This window comes from Struthio camelus, chromosome 3 (genome assembly GCF_040807025.1).
Source record: "Struthio camelus isolate bStrCam1 chromosome 3, bStrCam1.hap1, whole genome shotgun sequence".
Lineage (NCBI taxonomy): Eukaryota > Metazoa > Chordata > Aves > Struthioniformes > Struthionidae > Struthio > Struthio camelus.
Window position 1 is genome coordinate 113,921,738 of NC_090944.1, and position 27,042 is coordinate 113,948,779.

At 38.6% G+C, this 27,042-nt stretch overlaps 1 protein-coding gene across 4 annotated transcripts in view; it reads right to left on the minus strand.

Moving 5' to 3' along the window:
• LPGAT1 (lysophosphatidylglycerol acyltransferase 1) overlaps positions 1-27,042 on the minus strand; it is a 70,665-nt gene that overhangs the window by 30,695 nt on the left and 12,928 nt on the right. For all 4 annotated transcript variants that reach the window (XM_068939785.1, XM_068939784.1, XM_068939782.1 and 1 more), the window contains 3 exons: positions 12,320-12,438; positions 5,627-5,722; positions 1,352-1,625 (listed from right to left, as the gene is read on the minus strand). In XM_068939785.1, coding sequence (XP_068795886.1) covers positions 1,352-1,625; positions 5,627-5,722; positions 12,320-12,438 — 489 coding nt within the window. The remainder of the gene's footprint in view (positions 1-1,351; positions 1,626-5,626; positions 5,723-12,319; positions 12,439-27,042) is intronic.

The following is a 27,042-nucleotide window of genomic DNA, read 5'->3' on the forward strand; positions in this document are numbered from 1 at the left end:
TGCTGGGCTCCCCAGCATCAGGCTGGGCTTCCCACAGCATCTCTTCTATGAGGAAAGGCTGAGGAAGCCGAGATTCTTCAGCCTGGGGAAGAGAAGACTGAGGGGGGGATTTGATCAACATGTGTAAGTATCTGAAGGGAGGGTGCCAAGAGGATGGGGCCACACTCTTCTCAGCGGTGCCCAGCAATAGGATGAGAGGCAACGGGCACAAATTGAAACACACAAAGGTCCGTCTGAACATGAGGAAAAACTTCCTTATTGTGAGGGGGACTGCACAACAGAGCAGGTTGCCCAGAGGGGTGGTGGAGTCTTCTTCCTTGGAGACGTTCAAAAGCCGTCTGGACACAGTCCTGGGCAAGGTACTGTAGGTGACCCTGCCTGAGCAGGGAGGTTGGACTAGATGATGTCCAAATGTCCTTTCCAACTGCGACCGTTCTGCGATTCTTATTTAGACTAATTTTGGTAGGAAAATCCCAGCACCACCTGTCAAAAATTTAACACAAATCCCCAATCCATTGTTTCTGTAATAAGTAACAGAAATCCACAACTAAGTCAAACAAGATCTAACCCCATTGCATAACAGTGCCAAGAAATTAATTTTAAAAACTGAGAGACTAAAAGCACCAACTCCCATAGCTGCAGGCATTATTTATATCCCAGAACTACACTTCTCCCTACACCCCAGGTGTTCCAAACCAATAATGCAGGAGGAATATTTTTGTTCCTTCGTAACTCTAACACAAAAGAGATCCAAAACAGTCCTTCAAATCTACAGATATCAATGACAGTTTAACTCACACCAGTAGAGGGGACAGTTATCAAAGTCACAGAGAACAGACAAAGAAAAATTTGAACTCAAGAGGAAATAAATTGAGAAGAATGGAGCCTGCACAGTACTGGATGCAAAGAAACTTTTAAAGCTAGGAAAAGAAACTTGAAAGTAGTCTGCATATCCCAGAAATACTTTTTATTGTAGTTCCATAGCATCATAAAACAGCACAGCCCACCATCCTTGCTGAAACGAGCAGCCCCACCCTCTGCCCATTCCAGCTACTCATTCCAGTGTCTGCTCTACCCATCATTTTTGCTGAAACAAGCACTCACGGCAGCCACACTGTGGACCAACTTTAACTAGAATTAAGGGTTTCATTTTTTGTCTCACATCATCAGAAATAAAATTAGCAGAAATGAGATTAAATATGAAAACATTTATATAAAAGATGGGATATTATGGGTGTACTCTGACATTTAGAGAGACCTCTCCAATTCAACACGGACAAAGGTTTTGCTTAATAACTCAAATCTTGAACGTTCAATTTGCTTTTTATCCAAAGAGTTAAGTGATCTTTACCTTTTATCACAGCGTCTCCACCTGCTAGAGTTCCATTTTCTTGCTGAGCTACAAGCATTTTCAGAATTACTTGTGTTGCCCCAAGTCTCGGCAGGGTGACATGTTTAAGAAATGGCAAATTGTTTTTCTTGGCAAATGCCTGGCTTGTTTCCCTCCTTTTCCTAAGGAAGCCACCCTCTGGAAATAAAACAATCCATTTCCGATTACGGCTCCTGTAATATTTTTCTAGATGCTCCTTGAGTAACACAAGCTGCTGGTCACGGTGTGCTCTTCCCTATAAGGGATAAAACATTACCTAAATAAAATGAATGCTTAAGAGACCAAGTTAGACAGATAATTACTACAGTTCTAAGATTTGTCTCTCTTTTCAGAGATACAAATAAGCCTCTACTACAAAACAAAGCAATGCTGTCCTCAAAATAACCACTGGTGGCCAAGTTAATGCGACTATACAGAAAGGCTAAAAAAGCCTTTGCAAGTGAGGACAAAACTCTCCATTTGGCCACTTCTCTGCCAAGTGTGACTTCTAGACTGTCAATGGCAGTACCACATAACAGGACAATGTATTTAAAGATTTCTATACTTATTACCAATTTCCAAATTGAATTTGCTAAGCAGAATCTTGCAAACACAATCTAAAGGTCAAGCTGTGTTCTTCCTGTCCCCACACCGTCAGTAATATCTGCAAGCTAAGTAACATCTCCACTTACTCTGAATAACTCCATTATCTTCTATACAACTTTCTCCTCCATCCCCATATTAGAACTGCACAGGTAGCAGAAAATAGAATTAAACCTGAAGAATAAACTTTAATTCAGTCAGCACAGTAAAACTGCAGCATTCTCTCCACTGTCCAAAAAACTGGGATGCTTGAATGCTTAGTTTCCACTCAAATTAGCACACTGACCAAAAAAACTTACTGACTGGATCTTTTCTTCTAGAAGACCCTTGTTTGAAGGGGAAAAAAAAAAAAGTATTGGGCTGTAACATTTACGGGTTTTCTTACTCTAGGAGAGGCCATTGAGTGAAAAGTAACTTGCTTCGTGGGAACTTAAAAAAAAAAAAAAAAGTATAACAACAAAAACAGGAGACAATCAAGTCAACAAGGTGTTGTACAGCACCAAATGCTAGTTAGATAGTTAGCTGTATATAAGGTATAGCCAGGTGATAATTAAGCCTAAAGAATTAAGGTGGGGGGAAATCAAAAGATGTTGGTATTCATTTTTCCTCTTTGATGTGTTAGCTTAACTTCTCTTCAGGATTAAAAATTTTTTTTTAAATATATGTGATTCCAAATCTCTTCAGTGCAAAGCAACCCGGTAAATTTGCACAAAATTGTAACCCACAGCCAAAAACGTCATTCTTCTGGAAGCTAGTGCCCCTGAGCATGCAAAATGTGCATTTGGGCTCTTCAGCTGTAATTTTCCTCAACCGAAATGGGAGAATATCTTGAGCAAAGTTCTTTCAGATTCTCATCTAGTGTAAAATACAATTTAACTGAAGCCAAGAGAGTTACATTTTTTTCATTTTTCCATTTTACCAGTACTTTGGAACACAATTTTATGCTGGTTCCAACACCGTTGTTTAAATACTCTGTAAGGTTTACAAGATGTATTTAAAAATATCAAGTAATCGCATATGCTAAGTCAAACATCGAAACGAATGAATTACTCTGATCATGGGCATAACAAAGTGTTAAGACCAAAGACAGTAAGATTTGTCCTTGATTACTGTAGAAATATCTTAAAAACGGAAATCCTCTCTCTTCCCACCCCCACACACAGAGCGAGCGAGCCACTCTAATTTTCACAGGCATCAACTTACAGCAATTAGTATTTCTGAGGGCTCTACAGTGACTTTGCCAAATCACTCAGAAGACACAGGAGTCCAAAATTTAAGTTTTCCTAAGGAAAGGCAATTTCAATTCTCTGAAAACTCAAGGACACTGTCATAAACCTTCCGCTAGGTTTTGTTTGTTTGGGGGGGCAGGAGGGGCGCTGAGTGGTGTGGTGGAACAGGACAGGGTTGAGTGGAAGGCAACAATAAGTAGTATTTTACTGAAGACAAGTTCTGTGAAAGCATTTCTCCTACATTTTGAAATCTCATCATTGCAATTATTTCCTAACTTACCTCTTTGGGAGGGAAGGAAAAAGCTCTGCCTGCTCATATTAATTCAATTAAGGAGCAACATAAAGTAGTTCCTCAGTTAAAACAGGCCTTTCACACCAGACCACAGGACTCCAGGACAGCACAGTAGTTAAGAAAAGAGCAGTGAACAATAAACTTTCCGTAAGTTAAATATTAAAACTTTCCAAAACCTAAGCATACCTAAAGAATAGGACTAGTGGTTAAACTGAAGTTTAGCAAATACTGGGGAGGTTTAAAATGCTGTAATATAGAAAAATCTGCCAGAGTAAAGGGAAAGCAAGGTGTGTTTAAGAATTAAAAAAAAAAAAAAAAAAAAAAAGCAACAATAAGAACTAGTAGAATTCTGAAGAGCTCTGGAAGATAAACACATTTAAAACATTATCTAGAAAGAAGAGAAAGCAAGTTGTGTAGAAGCAGAAGAAACTCCTTAATTTGCCTACTCTTCAAGATCATGGTTAGTTTATCAGTGTCACGGGCAACAGGCTGAAATTCCTCTCCTTTACAGGAGAGAAGATAGGCACTAGCAAACTTCTGACACATTCTTTAGGGTGGCATGCATTTTGCATCATCAGTACGGCAACTCGACGACAGTGTCAGTTTCTAAGAAACGTCTCAATAGGAAAAGAGGAAGCGCTAGTCAACTTCTAGTAGACATCAAAAGCATTCCTAAAACTGCTATTGTTCCTGCTCACCAGAGCGAGGCCTTCGAATGTTCTTAACAAACAGGATATACTATGCTATGATCAAATTATACTATTTTACAGAAAATGAAGTTCTTAGCTCATTCAAATGTTAGTAAGGCCTTTTTATAGATAGGTAAAGGACCCTCACTCACCCACCTTAAGTGTTTATGCTATACCCATCAGTGAAAAGCAAACAGCCAAGAAACGTTTTATTTTTCAATCCATTTATATTTAGATTCATGATAGGTAACACTTTATTTGTTATGTTGCACACCTCTACCTCTTCACAAAAATGAGGAAAAGCCTTACTTTCCGTAGCTCAGCAGTGATTTGGTTATGTTTTGTAACTGGAACTGCAGCAACACATTCAGACATTACAATTAAACAGCTGACAGCCATGTGCACTTCAAAATGTGTATTTTGTGAATTGGAACTACAGAAATGGTTTTACGTTTTACAAAATGTCAAGTCCTGTTCTCTTCAGTACTCTTATAGTTCTCAGTCGTACATCTCTGGAGACCTTCATTTTATTACCTAACCTTGCCTGAGGTTTTCCAACCATGCCTCTAGTCTCTTAGCGAGAAATCTCACTGTAGCAGTATACCGCTGTGAGTGAATACAGATTTCTTTCATTCCGAATAAATTAGCTTCTCTTTCTCTGTAAAGTTAAAATATGTGAATTCTCCCAGGCTGCCCAAACATTCTAAGCCCAGACAAATAAAAATAAGAAAGGGAAAGAAATGTGTATGCAGGCTGTCTTACTGCACATAACTGGAACCAGATCCATGCTTACCTTTAAATTTTTCAGTTTCTACTTTTAAAGCGTGGGTTTGCTCAACAGCTACCAAACAACAACAAACACCCCAAAACTGTGGTAAGAAACTAAATTTTTCCACCCATTAACATTTGGGATGCTGGACTTAACTCTACGTTAATTCCTGAAGCTCAAATATTAATTTACCTTCAAGAATCAATTCATTACTGTTATGCAGGTTCACCACCAGTTTAAACTCATCTAAACCATGCCACCATCAAAAGTCCTGCCTTTCCTTATCTGAAGTCAACCTTGACAGTCAGAACAATAAACTAATCAGACTCACTGCACAGCTTTGAAGTCCCCAAGGAAAGGAGAAAGGGGGTCCACAACGTGCAGTCAAAAGTGGAGACAAAAAGTACTGACCATGTACTTCATTTGTACAGCTCTCATAATACTCTCCCATCTTGGTACAGTCCTGTAGACATTTGTGATAGAGCTTTAAACAACATAGAATTTTTTTTTAAAAAAAAAGTTTCAGGTATCAAAGTTCTATCCAAATATACGTATTTCAGGATAGTTATTTCATCCTGCAATCCATCTAGGCAGACTTGTGCAAGTAAGTCCCAGAACACCACAACGTTCCAAATATAAGGATAAAACAAAACACTATTGCATGTTTCCATTTACCTGTCTTATAAAGAAGTCTCCATGGATTAAAGAGACAATGCCAAAGTTTGTATACTTGAAAATATGATCCATCACCCACATCATCTGACGGGCAACCTGGAATAAGAAAATAATGATAAAAAAAGCTTAGTAACTATTGTGTGCAAACAATTATGTATATACCAGTCTTTTTTTTTTTTTTTTGGAAGCTACTAAAAAAGTCACCCTCATAATTCCATATATTTGCTTGTTTCTATTGGTGTTAAGTCCTTTATGCCTCAAGGTAAGAAGGAGCAGAGGTGCTACACCGCTTCTCCCCCAAGAACAGTATTAAATACAAAATACCTTTATAAAATGTAACATACCGTTCTACACTACAAGCCATATTGGAATCATTCCCACGCCATGTTTACACACACGTGGGACAAGATTGCTTCCATTATAATTTTAGGTCACAACTGCAAACCCAAACCATTTTCAGTTTTTGTTAAAGGACACCAAAAAATACAGGTTTGCATTTGAAATCTCCAGCTGTATTATCTATACTATAAAAACACGTTTCCTTACATTTTTTGTATTGGGGATTTTGGGATGGGATCATTTCCTTCCCCCAATTCTGATGCGTAGTACATGCTCCAGACGTGCTCATCCTAATCTTTGAACAGTAGCATTCACTAAGACCTGGCTACAGCCCACATGTCATTAATGTTTTTTCCCCATGGTAGAGCCGCCACACGCATCCCTCAGCAATTTTGTTAAGTGATCCTGACCAAGGAGCACACTGAAAAGGTAAAAATAGAGACTGAGCTATTAGATTCACCTTGACCATTACTTCTGTAAAACAATGAAGGTAGGTATTATATATGTTTAGTCCTTTGAGATCTAGAACAGGAAAAATTACTCAAGTAAGTAACAAGAGTATGGAAAAGTCTCTACTCCTGAGAAATCTCTTCCCTTTATAGCTCCTACACATAGCTTTTTTCAGGAGTAAGAGTTGGCTTTCCAGAACTGGAAACTCCAATATCTCTTTTATGCTCTCCATCATACATGAGGCTACCTGCCTTTACTCTTCCCATATCAGAATGTTGCAAATTCAAAGCCTGATCCAAGCTGAGTGAAACTTAAAGCCGCACAATGTAATACTCTTCCATTCATCATGATCAAGAAAGAATACAAAATCCACAAGAATCATGGTATTTCCTCTAGTAGTCAGAAGATCGTTTTTTTGAGTTTTGAACAGGCCTGCTCCGTTTGACATTTTTCAATTGTCTAAGATACGTAGCTTGGGACAAAGATAGAAATAAAGATGCTAGATTCTTTAAGAAGAGACAACGCATCGTTCAGGCATTAGTTGACTACATCTACTGCTCATGCGTACTCTATGTTTCTCTTCAAACGTCAGAGGTTTGCACAGTAACTGAAATACTCAACAGCCTATTGAATTCACACTCATGCTTTCAATGATACTTCTGGCAAAGCAGTTTGCTGTAGTGGATGATGGTGGCTTTTGCCTCTTTTTATATCTTTGTGTATCTAAGCAGAATTTGTAGAAAGAAACATCTTTTAATGCAGGAATTCTGTTTTGCAAAAGGAGTTTGACAACTGCATTTTGTATCCAAAATTTTGTGCATCAGAAGTCTTTCTTCCAAACACATCTAATTATTTCTTAGGAGTGCTCTGATTATCTATTTTCCTCTTTGACCACAGAAGCTACAACTGAATCCTGGGTTATATATTCGGAGAAAGATAACTGTTACCTTCCTTGTTTCTTTCACTTATCCTTAAACAACTAGTGCAGGACGCCCAGCAAAGTGAAGTTGTATACACTTGCAAGAGCGTAACTGCCAAAGAACATCCGAGATGCTTTACTGTCACAGACATATAGATAATCTCTCAGCTAATTCTAAATGTCACATATAGACGCTAGCTATCTTTGCAGAAGAATACATTATGAAAAATACTAAAAACCCACAAAAGTTGAGGTATTAGCAAAATTTCTATTTGAAGAGTTTGGATAACGCAAGAGCACCAGCTCTGGACCCTCCAGCATCAGTGGAAGTCGAAAGGGAAACCAGGCCTGAGAGAAAAGGATAGCTCTGGAGACAAGCATCCATTTATCCCCTACGGTATGCTAGTATCCTCTCCTGTCTGCCAGTAGCATTTCTTAGTGGATGCTCCATGTCCAAGGGAGCTAAGTCATGCTACATATTTGTGAGTGGTAAAAGAAAAATGAGCTCCTAGATATAGCTCTGTCCTTGATACTAATTTAGCCAGAGTGGTACTTCAACTATCCCTTAGGATAGTTGATTACAGAGAAGAGACAGAACCTTAAAATAACCTTAAAATAAAAATTCTTCTCTGCAGAGAGGAACACTCTCCCCATTTCAGTAAAATAGAAGGAAAAAAAAAAAAAGAAGGAAAGGTGTGCCCTAAGGATAAGAGTAAAGAAAAACATTTTTGAAAGGAGTTATTGCTCCATAAGACACCACGATACCATCAACTCCTGTTCACACACCCACACAGAGAAGACACGTTGATGTAGGCAACTGCATCTTTGCCACAATCAAGTTAACAATACCTCTGAAATTGCAATGATAACGCTTTAGTCTGCGGCAATAGCCATATAACTGTCAGTGCTCATCTATTACTTTTACTTTTTGACAAAGATTGTTCTACTACATCAAGAAGAGGCTAGGCCAACATCATTTTGCTGGAGGAGATAAGCAAGGTAGATATGCTGCTTCCCTGAAGAGTGAAGGCTTTGGGTGTTTTGAGGAGTCAACGCTGATTTCTAGAAGTACCACGGCAATCTTCGAGGAGCAACTCTTTCCCAGCAATGCTGGCGCTTCTTTCCTCCGACATCAGTCTTCGTCACCATGTGCCAGCTTGCCATTTAGCTGACAAATTTAGATGATGGTATGTTTATCTTGAAAGTTTATCACTGCTTTTCAGAACCTGAAGTCCATCTGACCATGTCTTAGAAGACATATAGCTCCTAACTAGCATCCTTGGACTTCCTCAGACTTCCTGAGGAAGAGTGATTGCGTCAAAGTCTATCAGTGTAACATAGAAGTTTTAACCAAGACAACAGGCAGTTTGCTGTGAGCAAGCGACAAAGAGGTAAACTCCAGAGCTCAGCGATGTCAAATCTGCCTGTGAGCCTACACAGTCGTATAGAGTAGCAAAAGGAAAAACAAAAATACATTCTATCACATAAAATAAAGAAGGGAGAGTTTAAAAAGCAAGACGTACCTAGTTATATTATCTGTAGCCAACAGACACTTGTACTGCTCTGCCATCAAGGGCAGAGCAGAGGAAAAGGCAGGATAATGGTGGTTCTTCTCTCATTTAATATCCTTAGGAGCTAAACAGTGCTGTTCAGAAGAGTCTCTTCTCGCACACATTTCAAGTCGGTTTAAGCAAACATACATTCAAGAACTACTCGAACACAGACTCATGGCTGTTTAAGGACTGAACGAGCTTTTGGACACCACTTCCCGTGCTTTTTGCTTCCTCCTTCTTACCTAAGGGAAGTTTAGAGTACGGAAGAAATTTTTCCCAATAACAAATCTGGGTGCCTCCTATTTACAGGCCTACTTTCATTTCACTTTGTACAAATTTCATACCAAAGCTACCTGAATAGACTCCCAGTTTCACTGTGAAGTGGCAGACACGTGCTTTAAAGATCAAAGTCAACGAATATCTTGCAGCTTGCACTAAAAACAGCTGAAAACAATTTTTTCCCCTCCACTACAGCACTACAGCCTTTCAGCCAGTGCTTTCTTCTCTAGCGCAGCAAATATAGCCAAATTTATCATTCCTAATCCAGTCAGAGTGCCGTAAATGCAGCATTTTAATCTGCTCCTCTTTGGTGAGCACATCACATTTAATGCTGATGAAATGTCCGCTATCTTACTAACAGTTTAAGATTTACTTTCACAACTGAATTGGAACAATTTCTGGTGCTATAAAAAAAAGCCTATTAGGTCAGTTCTGACTCAGCCTTGCTCAATGTGGCTCGTCTCATGGCAAAACTAATAGTCAGACAATACAGCCTTAAGCTAAGGGCTGGTCCAGTAATTTTAATGCAAGCTTCACTTCCTTAGTGAGAGATCAAGTCTCCCTTATTTACAAAAGGGAATCTGAAAGAGCAGTGGCTTAAAGTATGTATTTTAGCTTTCTGCTTGAGAAGATTAAACTTGCTTTAAACAGATATATACAAATGGTATTATAGCCTAAGAATTCATAGAATGCTAGAAAAAAAAAATACCCTTACGTTTCCTTACACGCTCCTCAGGAAATCTACTGGCAAGTTGCAGGAAAGCTTCAGTATTCTACTTTGTTACACAGAAAAAAAAACTGAAGTAATGAATTAACATTAAAGAAAAGCAGCAGCAAATGCGTAACCACTCATGATTTACATCTGAATTCTGTCCATATAGCCCAGCAAATGAAAGCAAAAGAAATCTTGAATTTGAAAGATCTTCCTAGCTCTACCACTGCCCTAATGCCGAGAAACAGCCTTTGGTAAGCCATTTTACTTTTCTGTACTCCCCTCTACGTCAGCAGAAAATGAGTCTTTCACCCTCAGCAAAGAACTTTGAGAGCTAGAAACTGTTGAGCGGAAAAAGTGTTTATTAATCAATGCAGCTTAACTGCCCTAAACAAAAATACAAGCAGCTCTTGTAAAATACTACCTTGTTATAAACAGATAAACAGCAAGGTTCTGCAGGACTCTGTGTAAAGTTTAAACTGTATTTAAAAAACTTGCCCCATTTTAGTTGCTTTTTAATTTTTTAACTTCACCAGAATAGTTTTTCCTCTTATTACTCCAGTGGTTTCACATTCTCTCAAAGAGAAGACAAGTCTGTATGCCTGCTCAGAAATATGAAGCATGCTTTTTAAAAGCACCTGATTCAGCAGGTTCTATCAAGGATAAATTATCCTGATCTTTCTCATTATTTTTAGCCGCTTGTACTACTCATGCAATATTTCAAGCATATGTTGAAGCTTGTACCTTTTATTAGCTAAAAAAAAAAAACCCAAAAATTCCATCCTAGGCTTAGGACTTGTATATTCTTGGAGCAATGATTACAACTATTTAAGGGAGAGGGGGAAAAAAAAAAAAATCTGATTTTAAGGATGCTTTGCTTTTCTGAAAACCACCAAACCTAAAAGTCTCCACAGTGAAGGTTATTTCCATGCTCCACACCTTCCACCATTCTTTAGCATCTTCCACATTCACTGGAACTTACTCTCTTCTGACTGAAGATTTTATAATAATGCAAACCCCAAATCCTTAATATCTCTGTTTCATTTATGTAATTTATCTATGGAGTCAAAACAGTTGGATAAATATGGATTAGACATATATACACACACAATACCTCAATGGATTGCTATGATAATCGAAAATTTTAATACATCTGGAACTTCAAAAGTCAAGATTACATTAAATGCACAACCACAGGACAGTAACTTCACATTTATATCTTTATGGCATCCCAAAAGATTGTCCTAAGGCTAGTTCTGATGAAGGGAATTAAAAAATTCCCAAGAGTTTATTCTCTCATTTGGATTTCAGTACAGTATTAAAATACATAACTTCCTCAATTTGTAAAGGAATTAAAGCAATTAGAAGTACTTTTAGAACATTATAATCTCTACATTATCGTAGAAAGGAAGAAGCAACTCCCTTTGGTCATTCCTCATTGACATTTTCATACTTTTCTAATCATAACTGAATGTTTGTGCAAGCTGTGTCACAAGTAGGATCTGGGAAAAACTCCACAAAAATGTTAATCACCAACAGAGACACAGTGTATGCAAAATCTAAATTAATATATACTAAGAAAAATAGAGGGACAGTTACAAGTTGTGCAGATACCAGGAAGAACAGTTGTTGTTTTCCTCGTTTCCCACACTACGGTATCAGAAGAGAAGATAACATTTTAAGTTATAGACAATTGATTTAGTATGCAGTTTTTCAGTCTGTCAGGTATGCATCCTACCCTTTGTAGCTTAAGCATACACACCCCTTCCTCTTAATTTCCCCATAAATTTAATTTCCTGTTCAGAATCCACCCTCTGGTTTCCAGCATTACGCTCCCTTGACACAAAATTTCTGAACAGCAACATGCGAGATGACTGACATTAGTTGAACTCGTCATCAAGAAATACTTAAAAGTTTCTGAAACAGCAGCTCAAGCAATTTTGACTTCAGATAGCTCAGCCTGGACATGCTCTCATAGCGAAGGCATCTTCGGTTTCTGAACTTCTACCCAAAAATCCCATATACAACTTGCTTCTAACTTTATGAGAAAAATTCTATGCTGGAATGAAGTCACAAGCATGAAACTAAACCTACATTGGTTTAAGTAAAGTTGGGATGAATTGTATGAGGGCACGGCGTGAGACGATGATTATCGACAAGATCTGCTTCCTTCCACATTAACCTAGGCAGGATCCACACAGACTCAGCCTGTATCTGACCTTCTTTGAAGGCAACGTTTACCATCCCAAATCTGCTTCAAGCTACTGGCTGTCACGTTAAACCAAATCTAAACAACCACCTTCCTATTTAAGGCTTACTTAAGGATTACTTCATGGATTAACACACAAAAGAAAGTCATCAGTACTACACACAGATACAAACACACACAGGGTAATAAGTAGTATACATAGAAGATATCCCACTCCCCAGTTGTAGCCTACCGTGCCTTTATCCTGAAGGCACATCATGAGAGTGCAGACATCCCCTGTTGCTTGATGGTTCACCAGCACCACGGCTTCATCTTCTGATACTGCTTTAACATCGTCACCCCATTCCACTACTATTAAAAAAATAAAAATAAAAATAAAAAGGTAAACTTTACAATGACTACGTGCTAATTTCACTAGCAACAAAATAAACCAAAAAAAAGATCCCCACACCCAGACAGTTACAATAAAGAAACCTACATGCTACATGTCGATTTAAATTGGAAAATAGCATAAAGATAGGAAAATCAGCATCTTTTTTCTAAGCAAAGGGTTTCCAGCTTAGTTTTAAATTGCATGCGCAAAATACGGACAAAACAAAAATACTTCATCAGAACATATGCATACAGATTGATCTTTTTATGTCATTACACCTTTCTACATTTAGGGTCTCAAAATTACATAAGTTTTTGACCCAGCTTTCAAATTCAACTGTCTCGCCTCATTAGATTAAAAAAAAAAAAAAAAAAAAAAAAAAAAAGAGTTGTCAAAAATGTTTTTTCTTGTTGTTTTTAATCTCAGCAGGTTTGTTTTATTTCTACATCTACTCTTCTTAAACTACTCTGGTAAAAGCAAACCAAAAAATCTGTAGTTGGAACATTACGTTTAAAATGCTACTTTAAACAAACAGTAATTCGAATGTAAATAAGTTAATTATAGACAAGAAGGTGGGTTCAGAAAATGAGCTGCTCAGATGACAGGAACTATTAGTCATTATTTTGTAAACCGGAGACCAGATATTTCAGTGGCCAGAATGACATCAGGAGGAAGCTACAACTGTTGATCATCCCACATTTACTAGCAAAAATATGCTGAGGTGAGGAAAAAAATAGTTAAAATTGCTAATTGCATCATCAGAAAGTAACTAAATGGAGAAAGAGCAGAAGGTCTCCTACAGAAGGAGGAAGGATGGAAAACTGAAAAAAAACTTGCCATAAATCAAAGACCAGCATACATCTAATGCTGTGACTGGGGTAAGGAGACAAACGAGTAGAGTCTAGACCTCTTCAGTGAAAGGGATGGTTAACTTCAGTGCAGGGTAGAGGGAAGGGATGGGCAAGGAACGGAGTTCTATACGTTCAAAAGGAAAACTAAGATTCACTGCCCATACAGGTAGGATATGATTTTTTTTCCCCCCCTCCCTGTATTTGTGTAGTATCTTAAAGGGTTCTTACTGGCTATCATTTCAGTTTCTGATATCAAATGAAATAGTTCACCTTCACTACTGCATCTTTAGTACAGACAAGAAAGGCTTTATTATCAGGTCTGCAGACAGAGTACAACTCAAGCACACAGGACCATTAAAGGAATATATTTTCATTACTATCTGTCTTCTGTACAATAGTTTGAGGCAAAAGCAATAGGCTATAGGCTACACACTGAAGACAAGCAGCGATAACTCCTGAATACTACAGCTTTCCCTTGCAGAAATTCAATTAGTACCACACGTTTGAAACCTGCAGAGCTTCTGTTCATTCCTAACACCACCAAAACCAGTACTGAATTGAGGTTTAAATATGTGTATTTGGACACATCGAATCAGAGGACCGAGAGGGAGGAGGGAACACCATTCACCCCACAACGTTTAACTTCCTTTCCTTCTCCCTGGTAAGCTAAGCCCTTATTTTTCTCAATATAACTAGGAAGATTCGCTTCATTCTGTCTCTGTGATCACTTGCAAATTCCCTCTGATGTCCCCTCTGATTATGACTTCTAATTCCGTAGATGTTACAAAATCCCTGGCAATCATAGCCGATTGTGCATCTTCCTTATCAAGTATTCCACATTTCTACACATGGCAGTACCCCACAACATCAGAAACCACCTGAGATGAAAGAAAAAATTGTTTCAAGGGGAAAGTATCAAGTACATATTCATTTCAAAGTGATCACTTCAGTATCTACACTAAAGAGCCAAAACACAATAGTCTTACTGAACTGTGACTTTCCAAAAATAAAAAATAAGTAACAATCGCATTAAGCATCTGCAAAATAAGGATTCTTGCAAGTATCTAACTATTGCCAAATAAAATGATTTTATTTCCAGAACACTGGAAGAAGAAAAAAAAATATATATATCTTATGGGTATTTCCCTGGAACATATCGATTTCTGATATCAAACATTTTACTGTAGAACAGTTTAAAATGAAACCGACTATTTTTAACCTTTGAAAGCGTTTCACAGATCCAACTTTCTGAAAGACTAAAATAAAGGTCACAACTGAAAAAATTAAGTCACGAGAAGTAACAAGCATTGAAAACAGCTAAAAAGGAGGAATTATGCAGCTTTTTTTTTTTTTGGGGGGGGGGGGGGGAAGAATACACTTTTGCCTGTTACTAGAAGACCAGTGTTTGACACAAGCTTTCAGATCAGGTCCAAGTCAAAGGAAAAGGGTGGTGGGGTGGGGAGGAAGCCTTCTGCAGTTACCTAAAATGTTTTACCCGCTCTTGTTAAGAAGTAGCATGCACAAACATGCAAACAGCTTAAAATTCATTAACAAGTTTCAGCTGAAATACAGTAACTAACGAGGTGGGCTCTGTTGTCCACTCTCCAATGCAAGGTAAAGAAATACTTGATTTAATCCTTAAATTGATTTATTCAAATTGTGTCACCTGTCAGTTGGTCAGACTAATAGCTCAACTGCAGCTCAGCTGACAGGTAGTAAGTTATAAAACCACAGTAATTCAGCTGTTTATCCTCTAGTTTCTCTTCCCTCTGTTATTTCTCCTCCAGCAAGCAGGCTGTCTCTTGTGCTTGATGCTACTTCATGGCCAACTGATTGAACTGATTATCAATGAGAAAAGAACCAGTTCACGTCATCCGTCAAAGACCATTTCTAGAGAGGAAATGGAACAGTACACCACAAAAGCGTGCAGAAAACCACTGACGTTAATACAGTTTGTTAAAGAGGAAAGAATCAAATATCTAGATTTTAAGTTCACAGTGTCCCTTTAAACTCGGGGGGAATAAATGCCTGTATAACTTAATTTTTTCACTGGTCTGAGATCTTCCAAAATGAGAACTTTTTTCTTTAAGAAATACTTGTGTGCTATCACGTTCCTCCACACCAAGTGGAAACATTCAGATCAAAACCCAAGACGCGCGGGCAGAACCAGGAACACTGCTTCGCTCCACTATAAAAAGACAAAAACATTTCAAAGACAAATATTTGTCACTCAGGGCACCTAAAAACCAGTAAGCATTCCTCCACGATTTCCTGCTACTGCCAGGACACATTTTATAATGACACCAGTCCTGTGTCTACAGCCTCACAATAGTCAGATTTCTGCAAACGTAAACGAAATAACACAAAGAAAGAAAGAAGCAGGAACTCTGTCTTAGCTGGCAATTTGAAATCATGGTAAATTCAGTACCAAGCAAATCTGGTAATCCTGATTAGTAATGAAGTCTTTTACCCATAAAATATACAGAGAAATGGCTTAGCTATTAGAGAGACCTCATTTGTGACTTAGTGTTGTAAGAAAAAGGATTCTCCAGGAAGGGATCAAGACTCAGCACGTAAATAGAAATAAATGCAAAATAGAAGGATTTAGCCTTCCCCTGCAAAAAGACGTCCAAAGTGTATAGAAGTCTCTAAAACACCAAAGCATTTTAAATAATCAGCTGCAAACTGAGCTTTTTATGAGCTGCTGCTTGCAAAGCCTAAAGAAGAAAATAATAAAAGCAATACAAGAGGGTTTTTTTCCACGTTGTAACTGAACTAGTGCGACTAAATGTAGCTATTGAGAGCTCTCAGAACACTTGGCTGCTTTGTAATCATGTCCTTAACATAACCACGTGCATATAAGTGATGCTAGGAACAAATATCAAAGCACTTTAATAGTAGTATGTCTCATTAGGCTAGGCAAATGACTACTCAGCTAACAATCCAGCGGATTTATTTTATACTCTTGAACACACCTGGCAAGACTGGGAGTCTAATAATGTGCCCTTTATCTGCAAATGAAACAGTGCCTTGATTTGCATACCAATTAATAGGAACTACTTTATATTACTACATATACTACTTTGCACTTAATTTTGCATGTAGCATTTTAAAACTTCAAAAACGCTTTAAGAATTTCTACTCTTGCTTCTTCACTGTAGTCAATTGTTTCACTGCAGTGTATGCCATAAGAATGAGCATTTTTTGGCATCTGAATGACTTAAAGTATTAACGAACCTGGGTTTATTATTTCAAAATGTATAGCGTTTCAACTTATTACCTCTCCACTGAATTGGAAAGCAGAAAAAGGAAAGCCTCCTGCCAGAAGTTTCAGGAGCTAATAGCAAATGGCCAGTGAAGGCAAAAAATGTAATTCCCGTGCTAGTGTTGACTAAATCTAAAAGCTACTGCACTAATTCCACAAATAAAAAAAACAGGAAAAGACTGATACTTCATGGCAAGGTCAGGGAAATCCTTTAATGTTCTTATCCCAATTATTAAAAACCTAAACCCCATATAGTGAAGAACCACATAATACACTTGAAAATGATGATATTCTTAAATGCATAACTGATTTGGGTTTCCACTTTATTTACCATTTAGATTAGAGTCTTTCAGGGCACACACAAGATTCACACCTTTCTTTTCCTCTTGAGGAACTAAGAACTTTTTCCTCCTGGGCTCCTTCTCCCCACACACCCTGCTTGGTTTATTTTCCTTCTGATCACTTGTGAACACCTAAGTCTGGGAGCGAAGACTTTAAGAAAAACAATTCCAAGAGGGTGCTGATTAGCAACACTTAGAATTAAGTAATATCACCTATAATCAATCACTTGCAAACTTTTACTAACAAGTCAACAGTATTATTAACTGGCACTCTCCTCTGCTTCCTCAGAAGCGACCTTGCTTTCTAAAAGGAGGAACTTTATTATTAGTTATAAAATAGTAACTGTAAGTAGCCAGGTCTCCACTTTTCAAACGTTCATCGTCATACTCCAGCATTTATATTTGGCACGTTATACCCCTGCTTTAGCGTTGTCCACAGAAGGCTAGCCAAAGCACGTTTCAGCTAGAGCAGCTACCTACAGTTGTTCAATTCATTTGTGTCTTCTTTGTAGACAGCTTCTTTGATAGCTGGCATTAAGAAATCCAAGTGATGCCAGAGGTTAAATATAATTTAACATGCTTAGCCCTCATTAAAAATTAGGAAAAAAAATTTTTTTTAAATATATACAGAGAGAAAAGACAACCTAATGGTAGTTTTTTGTTGTTTGTTGTTGCTGTTTTTCAAACAAAAAGGCCGAAGGCATGAAGGTGTCTGCAGATTGATATCCTTAACTATGGCGAAAAAAGGAATCAAAACAATGGTCTAAAATCAGCATATAAATAGTATTTCACATTTATTAAACAAGAATTTTAGGGTTAGAAGGCATTTAAAAAACATTTATAAAAATATATACAGGCACACTATTGGAGAGAAAAGAATAGCTTCTCCTATCCTATCCGCTTCTTCCAAGGTTTGTTCTTACTAACAGAGAAGCCTTCATATAGTGTCAAAACATGTACAAGACATACCAGTGATTTTAAGTCAAATACACGTACAATTCGGACAAGAAGGGAAAGAACATGTATACAACATGATATGGTAGCCTTAAACACAGTTTTACTTAACATGCTATTTTTCTTATGCTACTAAAGAATGCATCTTAGCCAATAAGAGTATTGTAAATACCAATGCTATTACAACATACACACCCTAAGGATGTAAAAACACCGTTTCAGATATAAGTTGATTCCAAAAAGAGCATCTTTGATTCAGGCCTTTGTGATAATAATAAACTGATTTCCACCAACAGATTTTTCGTTTTACTTCCATCAACGAAAATGCTTATCACAAAAGAGTCAGAAAAGGAGAACAAGCCGAGGAAGAGAAACCTCCAATAAAGGGAGATGATTCCTGTAGTATGTGTAGTAAAGTAAGACTGAGTTTACGATGTCCCAGTCATCATAATTTTCCTGCAGCAAACCATTTTGTACACCTGCACATCTCATTTTAGGAAACACCATACATTTCTTCTCGCCTTCAGCTCCACTCTTCTCAGCTTTCCCCTTCTATTTTTGCAGTTTTCACAGCTACGCTAGTATAAACCATATCAGCCAAGAAGCAACACGACTGTCTGTTCTGCTGCTTCCATCACTGGAAAAGCAGCTCCCAAACCGAAGAACGGGACAGAGCGCCAGAGCCCTCCTGGAGGACGTCGGGCTCACGAGTCAGGCCGCTCACACAGGCGGCAAACTATACAGCACATTCCTCCCCAGTGACAGGTAAAATACATCAAGTAGCAACTACCCAGAGGAACGTCAACACGTTCATGAACAAATCCCCCTGAAGCTCTAATACCTTACATACTGCAGATGTTACAACGACCAGAAAACCATCGCTTGTTTGCGGCCCAGAAGGAGAAACAAAACAGCGGGGCAGGCTCCCACATTTCTCTCACAGTGAGGGAGTAGTTCTTCCTATTTCTAACACACTTAAGAAATGAAACTTTGGAATAACAAGTAAAGGTTATTAAAGGAAACTGAAATAATCAGTCTTAGAAATTAAAGGAAAAAAAAAAAACTTAAGGAATGTCAAGATACTCACAAAATAAGATCTGGTGACAACGTGCTTCTAACTAATGTCCTAAAAAGGCAGATGAATCTGAATCAACACTGAATACAGTTCAGACTAACTGTTACCATATCAATTCATATTTAAAGCTGATATTCAGTACCTTTCTTGGTCACTCCTAGTTACGCTATAGAAAGAAACACTGTCAATCTGTGTCCAAAAATGGTGATTTCCAGTGTCTGGAACTGCCTTAAAGATTACCGTAAACCAAAAAGTGGCTCATGCGCAAAGGATGAAGTCTTGCCTTTTGCCGGCTAAACGCTTCTGGATGTTCTGGGATGACCAGAAAGTTGTAACACCATGAAGGATGGAAGCAAAGAAACATATTTATGAAAAAAATGAAATACAATAACAAGTCTAGAAGGGTATCAGCTAAGCTCTTACGCAGAGCAAAGACAAGATTAGCAGCTTGGTAAGACTGCATTTTGCACAGTGAGAAAGAAACCTACTATGACAAGTCACAGGAGCACAAGTCTGCACCTACAACAAATCTTCTGAGGAATTTTTTTCCATACGTGTTCCATTGCTCCCTGTACAGATATTAAGGATTTCAAAATATTAATCAGAAGAACAAGAACAGACAGAGTTTTCTACTAGTCTGCATCATTCAACACCCCAATCAGAGACAAAGACAGAATACCACAGTCAATCCCTCGATGCAAAGAGGTCAAACATCTGCTTAAACAAACCCGTTTAGTCAAATAAGGCTAATGGATTCCACATTTCAGTCTACATCTACAAGGATAATTTTTTTCTTTTACAAGTGAGAAAAGATGCTCACCACTCAAGCAAAAGACTTTACGTTATCAAACCCACAGAACATGTTTTCGCTTTTCTCAGTGCGGAAGTCAGACTCCTGCAGTTCCATCCACAACATGTGCGTTTACTCTTAACAAGAATGTAGCCCAAAATCAGATCTGTATAAACCGAGAGCACAACCTTAAAATCTTCTTCAGTGTACTGCATATTGGAATTACAGTAGTTTAAATATGGTTACAATGCAAAATAATGGTAAGTTGAGAGAAAATACGACTAGAAGATTATTTTATGAGAAATAGCCTGGCTTTGCTACAATGAAAAAGAAAATTCTTTTCGAACATGGGGAAATTTCAGAATACAACATCACTACAACAATTCAAGCGCATTTCTCTTTCTACAAGGCTGAGTGCCTTGGAAAAGCAGTTTTAAGAAGAAAGTGTTTCTTTTCCCAGAAAACATACCAATGCTGCTTGGTAACTAAAAACTGCAACAAATACAAAGGTCACTATTGTTGTTACCCTTATGGCCTTTTCAAGTAAAAAAAAGTTGGCTGTGGCTTTGTATTTTTAACCACTTTTACCCAGCAGGCTACTACAGTACTTTACAAGCTCTGAACCATCAGGCAGAAAGGGAGCTGACAAACAGGGTCTGCCACATCAAACGCAGTAGCTGACAGCAACTGCTCAGTGGAAGTTTCATGGCAACTTAAAAAAAAAAAAGAAAAAGATATCTTTATGAAAATTTCCACCTGCTGTGTAAGATGGAGAATTGTTACTTTCCAGAAAGTTTAGAGGAAGGCCTCCCCTTTATATATATCCAAAGAGGGTGAGAAATAAAAGAGGAAAGTTTCATTTAGAGCACAAAAAGGGACATGGCAGTCTGAAATTCCAGATGCCAACACTAGGACTTCAGCTTTAAGAAAGTAAGTTGTGGGAGAGGCAAGGAAAAAAAAAAAACAAGAAAACCCACACAAGTCCAGCTGGAGCCCAGTCACTAGTGGTATACCCCAGTACTTGATACAGGGGCCAGTACTGTTCAACGTCTTCATTAGTGACCCTGACCATGGGATAGAGTGCACCCTCAGCAAATTTGCTGGTGACACAAAACAGGGAGGAGTGGCTGATACACCAGAGGGCCGTGCTGCCCTTCAGAGGGACCTTAACAGGCTGGAGAAAGGGGCAGAGAGGAACATCATGAAGTTCAACAAGGGAAATGCCAAGTCCTCCCCCTGGAGAGGAATAATCCCATGCACCAAGACAGGCTGGGGACTGACCAGCTAGAAAGCAGCTTTGAGGAGAACCTGAGAGTCCTGGTGGACAACAAGTTGACCTTGAGCCAGCAATGTGCCCTTGCAGCAAAGAAGGGCAATGGTATCGTAGGCTGCACTGAGCAGAGCGTTACCAGCAGGTGGAGGGAGGTGATCCTTCCCCTCTATTCAGCCCTGGTGAGGCCACACCTGAAGTGCTGGGTCCAGTGCTGGGCTCCCCAGTACAAGAGAGACACGGAGCTACTGGGATGAGCCCAGCCAAAGCTCACAAAGAAGGTACATGAGCATCTGACATACAATGAGGCTGAGAGCTGGGGCTGTTTAGCCTGGAGAAGAGAAGCAGGTTAAACCAATGCGTATAAATACTTTGGAGAGGGGAGAGGGTAGCAAAAAAGACAGAGCTTACTCTTCCCTGTGGTATCCAGCAACAATATAACGGGCAACGGGCACAAATTGAAATCACGTGAGCCTCTGCACTGGATAAAAAGAAAGGGCAAGACAGCACAGTCAGAGACAGAAGATGATGCAATGATAGCAGCGCCAGTTGGACCAGAATGAACTCTTCCAATCAGCAGCAGGATGCGGTTCTGTAAGACTGGCTAGGCAAGTCCCACTGGCCCAACGTACAAAGCGTGACCAACACGAGTTCCTAAAGCCGTCTTCTAAATTGCAGTGCATTTCTTTTTTTAAAAAAAAAAAGAAATATATATATATATATATTTTTTTTTTCACTAGACGTGTGGTCTTTAGACCATGGTAAGCGTTGAGTTTTGTTCTTTTAAAGAAGTTCAGAACGTGGTAAAAACGTGTAACCTCTCATTCCTTCCCTTTCCTCTGTAAGCCTAAGTACAAAAAGGAAAAACAAACATCCTTGTTGTAAGCACCCTGTAGCCATGTGCCATACACTCTGCAGAACCACTATTCTGGCCGGGATATAGTGAGAGTTGTTTGATTTGTTAGTGTTAGGGTTTTGAATTCGTCTGGGAAAAGCAACTAAAGAAAATAAGAAATATTTCCCCTTTCTTTCTAAGGGAGCACTCGGAAAGCATACCCACTGTCGCAATTATAAATTACTGCATCAGTAACCCGAACTGTTTTGCAGAGTCAACTGTCTATGTAGTAGAATCACCCAGGGGCAGTATCACAAACTACAATAGTATTACTAGTTTCCTTTTGAGTCACTGGCAATCGTATGCATTACTAATATGATCCTGCTGCTTGTCTTTCCAGATGTGAAATTCCCAGTAATGGAAAGGAGCGTCATAAGGTACTTTTCCTCCATCAGCTCTTAAGGTGGCTCAAAAGGCACAGCTACTGCATCGCAGGCTCTACAACAGGTAACAGATAAGGGATCAAAAGCAGGTCTTTCCAACCAAGCTTCAAAGTAGACAGGGACCAGAGAACACACCCGGGTTCAAGGCCCTAACTAATGGAGCATCTTCCAGAATGCGTAATCACTGACAAAAAACACACTACGTCCAAATCAACTACGTGGAAAATCTCTTTAAGGTAATGGTCTAGGCAAAGCAAATGACTTGTGAAATATCAGTCCCATTTCCTTTAGAGAGAAAAAAATGTGTCTTTAAAAGCAGGGGGAAGAGTCAAAACCCACTTTGCAGCCTCAGCTGTTAACTCTGAGCTTCTTGATCACAAGAGAGACAGAAGAAATGCAAGACGTGAACTCGTTGGTCTAGTGCAAGCTGGCTAAAACAAACAATTAACCAACAAGCCAGCCCATGGGACCACAGTACTCCGTTTCCATTCAACTGTTCTGCTGCTTATGTGGAGTTGTGCACTGCAACATCACAGGACTTTCTATGAAGAAACAGAAATTACTCTCTATACCATGGAAGTACGGTCTGCACTGTGTACTCCAGAAAAAAACATTAGTACTGGGGAAAATGGACAAAGACACTACTGAAAAAAAATAGATATCTACAGGGCAGAAACAAACCTTCAAACAAATAATTAGGGAGAACCTGTAATTCTGTTTCAAGGAAAAAAAGATGAGGCTAGCAGACTGTTATGGTTATGAAGAAATAAAGACAAGAATTATCTATAACCATACATAGATAAATAATTGGATGTCATCAGGGGTTCAAACAGGTTTTCCCATACTGGAACATAAAAGCCATTGCCAATACCTGAAAGCAGGTCCAAAGGACTGAGTAACGACTCCTTTCACAGACTAGGCAGGTAGCAAGCTAAAGGGATGGCAGCAATTTGTGCATGCCAGTTATTCTATTAATTACACCTAGATAATACTACACTGCATGCTAAACATTTAAGGCCATTACTGATCACTACCAAACGTAATATGTAGCACATTTAGAGGTGCAACTTTGAGATGTAACCCACTGTGGATTTTTTTTTTTTTTTTTTTTAAATAGTCTAACTCTTAGACAACCTGCATGACAAAGAAAATTTCTACAGTACAAACCTGGCCACTTCTCCAGCGGTGTGCCCTTTCTATGATGAAGGCTAACCACATATGCGGCTGCATTAGCAAATGCACAGCCAGCAGTTTGAGAGAAGTAATCATTCCCCTTTATTGAGCTTGTGTGAGACTACATTTGGAGTACTTTGTCCAGTTTTGGGCTCATCAGTGCAAGAAAGTCATTGATAAATTGGGTCGAGTCCAGCAGACAGCCATCAAGACAACTGGGGTCCGCAGACATAGCGCACAGGGAGAGACTGGGAGAGCTGGGTTTGTTCGTCCTGCAGAAGAGAAGGCTAAGGGGGAAAATATAATTACTATCTTCAACTACTGTATGGTTATACAGAGGATGGAACCAGACTTTTTGAATGCCCAGTGCAGGTACGAAGGACAACAGACATGTTGCAGCAGGGAGAAGTTCTAACTAGATAATGAAAAAAATTCTTCGTAACCACTGAGGATTGGAAGAGGTGGCGAGAGGCTGTGAAGTCCCCATTCTAGATGATGTTCAGAACTTGACTTGATAAGGCCCTGAACAACTTAATGTATTAACTACAAAGCTGGTCCTGCTTTAAGCAGGAAGTTGGACCAGATAATCTCCGTTATTCTAACCTCAATTATTCTACAATTCTCCAAGAAGATTGTATAGAAACAGAAGAAATGATTTTTTTAAATGAGATTTTATACTTTTGGATTTGAAAAAGCCTCAAAGTGCTCTATGCCTTATATCTCTGACTCAAGCTCTGGTGGGTCCTACTAGGACACTTAAGAGTTTACCATCCCTCCAGCAGATGCATCACAGTTAACGCTCAAGCCCACATCTCAGCTCACAGTTAAAAGCCATCAGCTTCAGTTTATTTAATATACCGGGTTGTGATCTCTGGCAAGTGAGGACTCAGATTGACAGTGCTTGCTCGATTTAACTGTGGTAGCTGAGAAGGATACTCACTTCCTCCTCTCCACAGAGAAATCCAAGAGATCACGAATCACAGATCTCTGCCTATTTGTGTTGCAAAATCCCTTTCAAAGCGGGCAGACTGCTGTCCTTACTGCTTCTGGACAGCAACACAAGAAGACTTGGAAAAGAAGGAATTTGTTAGAAAAAGTTTATGTAAATTCTGTGATAACTGCTGCACTGCCCAAAATGAATGTTCGATTAAATCCGCACAAGACCGTCACTTATTTAAGAAGATGCGAGACCTTTATAAGCTCTGTAAGCTGCTGCTCTGTATAAACTGCTGTTTGGGTTAAAGAGAGGGGAAAAAAAAAAGTGGAGTAGTTGGAAAGGTACAGTCCTATGCACGCAAAAGATCATGCTACTACTTAGTCTAGTTTTCCATATCAGCCCAACTGAAAACATGGCTTTAAACAGCAAGTGGCTTATGGCAATGAACACGCTCAGGAAGAGACGGCTATTTCCTTTCAACATTTGTAGATGTACAAGCCTCCCATATGATTTCAAGGAATCCAGAACATCTAGAAGCTTTTTGAAGGAAAAAAAAAAAAGCTGCATCTTCCTAAAAAATTACAACTGCCAAAATAATGTGACATAATCAGCAACCTCACAATAAAATATCCCAACATGATGCAACAGTAAAATCTTTCTGCTGACAGTGGAAAAAAATTAACAGAATTTAGTTACTACCTATTGCACAAGAGACTGGAGAAGCTAGCTAGCAACAAAAAAACATGAGCTGGAAGTCTCAGTCTTAGAATTTCCATTTTTAATTACAACTTTTAAATTAAAAGTTTTAAACTTGACTACAAGTTTTAAATTATTGTATATTTGGGGACCACAAACCTTTCAGAGAGCTACACTACAGTCCCTTTCAAGTAAAACCCATGCAGAAATTTGGTACTAGATTGCACTAAGAACAATTTCTCCTTGGAAAGCAAGAGCATGTTATTCTAGTGTGCTTGTACTTCACCTAGAAAGCTAACTAATCAAAGGTTTTCTGGTACCCGTACATTTCTCTGAATTATCTTGAGGTTTATCAAATGCAGGAATCAGAAAACTGTAACAGGATTAGAAGTGAGTGAACACTATTTTTTTTCTTTAAATAAGATGTGGAACTCACCTAACACAACTGACATTCCGCATCCCTCTGTACCAAACCTTACTAAATAGGATGGTGAAAAGGCTCGATCAGACCCCAGGTGCTCAACTACTTAATTCTAGAATGATGTCAATAGGACTGGGAGTAGCCAAGGATTATAGCCAAAAGGGTAAGAAAAGCTGCCAGAGTGACTACAAATAAGAACAGAGACTGCATTTTTTGGAATATGTGCTAGGTAAAAAGAATTAAACTACTAAGCAAGGAAATTGTCTCCTATTGTTCAAATATAACTGGGCTCAGAAAAACATAAGATTTTGCACGTGTTCTCTAAATAAGTCAGACTGATTCAGAGAAACATCAGACTCTCATTACTTTCTCCTCCTAATGGAAGCAAATTGCGTAATTTTAATTACTGGCTGACAGTTCTGGTCAAGACCACCAACAATACTACTATTGCAAACAAAGATTTTGGAGATCATAAGACCCCTGTAGTCCAGGTCTGGTCATTACTTTTTACTTACCTAAATTAACTTCAGTTTCCTCTTTGTAGTCTTCACATCTTGCTTAAGTCACTACAAAATGCTATTGATGCTGTGCCTTGTTACACTTCTGACATTTTCCAGCTCAGTTCATGATATGCTATAAATAATCACTACGTAGAAGAAATGCTAGATGTATTCAAGCAACTATTTACTTTTAGATCTCTCTTAAATGGCCTACATGGGAATGGCAAAGGGTGATTATGTGCTTTTTTTTTTTTTTTTTTTACTGCCTCCCTACAGTGACCACAGAACTCAGGAGCTTCTCCCCCCTTGGAGGGCACTGACCATTTAAACCTCCTCAACTCAGCCAACCCCAGATAGAGAAACAGGGCTACCGAGTGCCTGAACAATCATAAGAACAGAAATATATCATCACACAATGTATTTTGAGATTGCAAGAGTAGGATAACTTGAAAAAAAAAAAATCAATATTCACAAACAACAAAACTGGTACTGATCAAGCAGCTGCAGCATTATTCTCGCCTCCCCTCACACACCCTTTTGCACTACTCCAATTCCAACACGTTAGGATCACCATATACCATAAAACAGACTCAAGTGATTGGACATGTACAAGCTGTAATGTGGAGGCGGGGTGGGGGGAGGGAGAACTTAAAAACAAAAGCCATGCAAAGAAGCAAAAAATTAACTGGATACAGATGCAAAGAAGTACAAGGACAAGCCTTTTAAAGGAAGCCTTGAATGCTTCCCCCATTAGGTTTCAAGGACTTTAATAAACTTCTCACCCACACTGTAAACAGGCTTTCAAACAAAAGCTGTAACATGAATAAAAACTGTAAACCTTGGACTTTTTAGATACTATGTCCATGTATTCAAATAATAGATTTTTATAAAGGACAGGGGAAAAAAAAAAAAAGTGTTCAGTTACCTCAACTTTAATCAAAGTAATTCAATATTAAACAAAAAAGTTAACAGTGCAGTTTAACATAACAGCAGATTCCTAAATTCAGTTTCATGTTTCTGTGCGTGTAAGT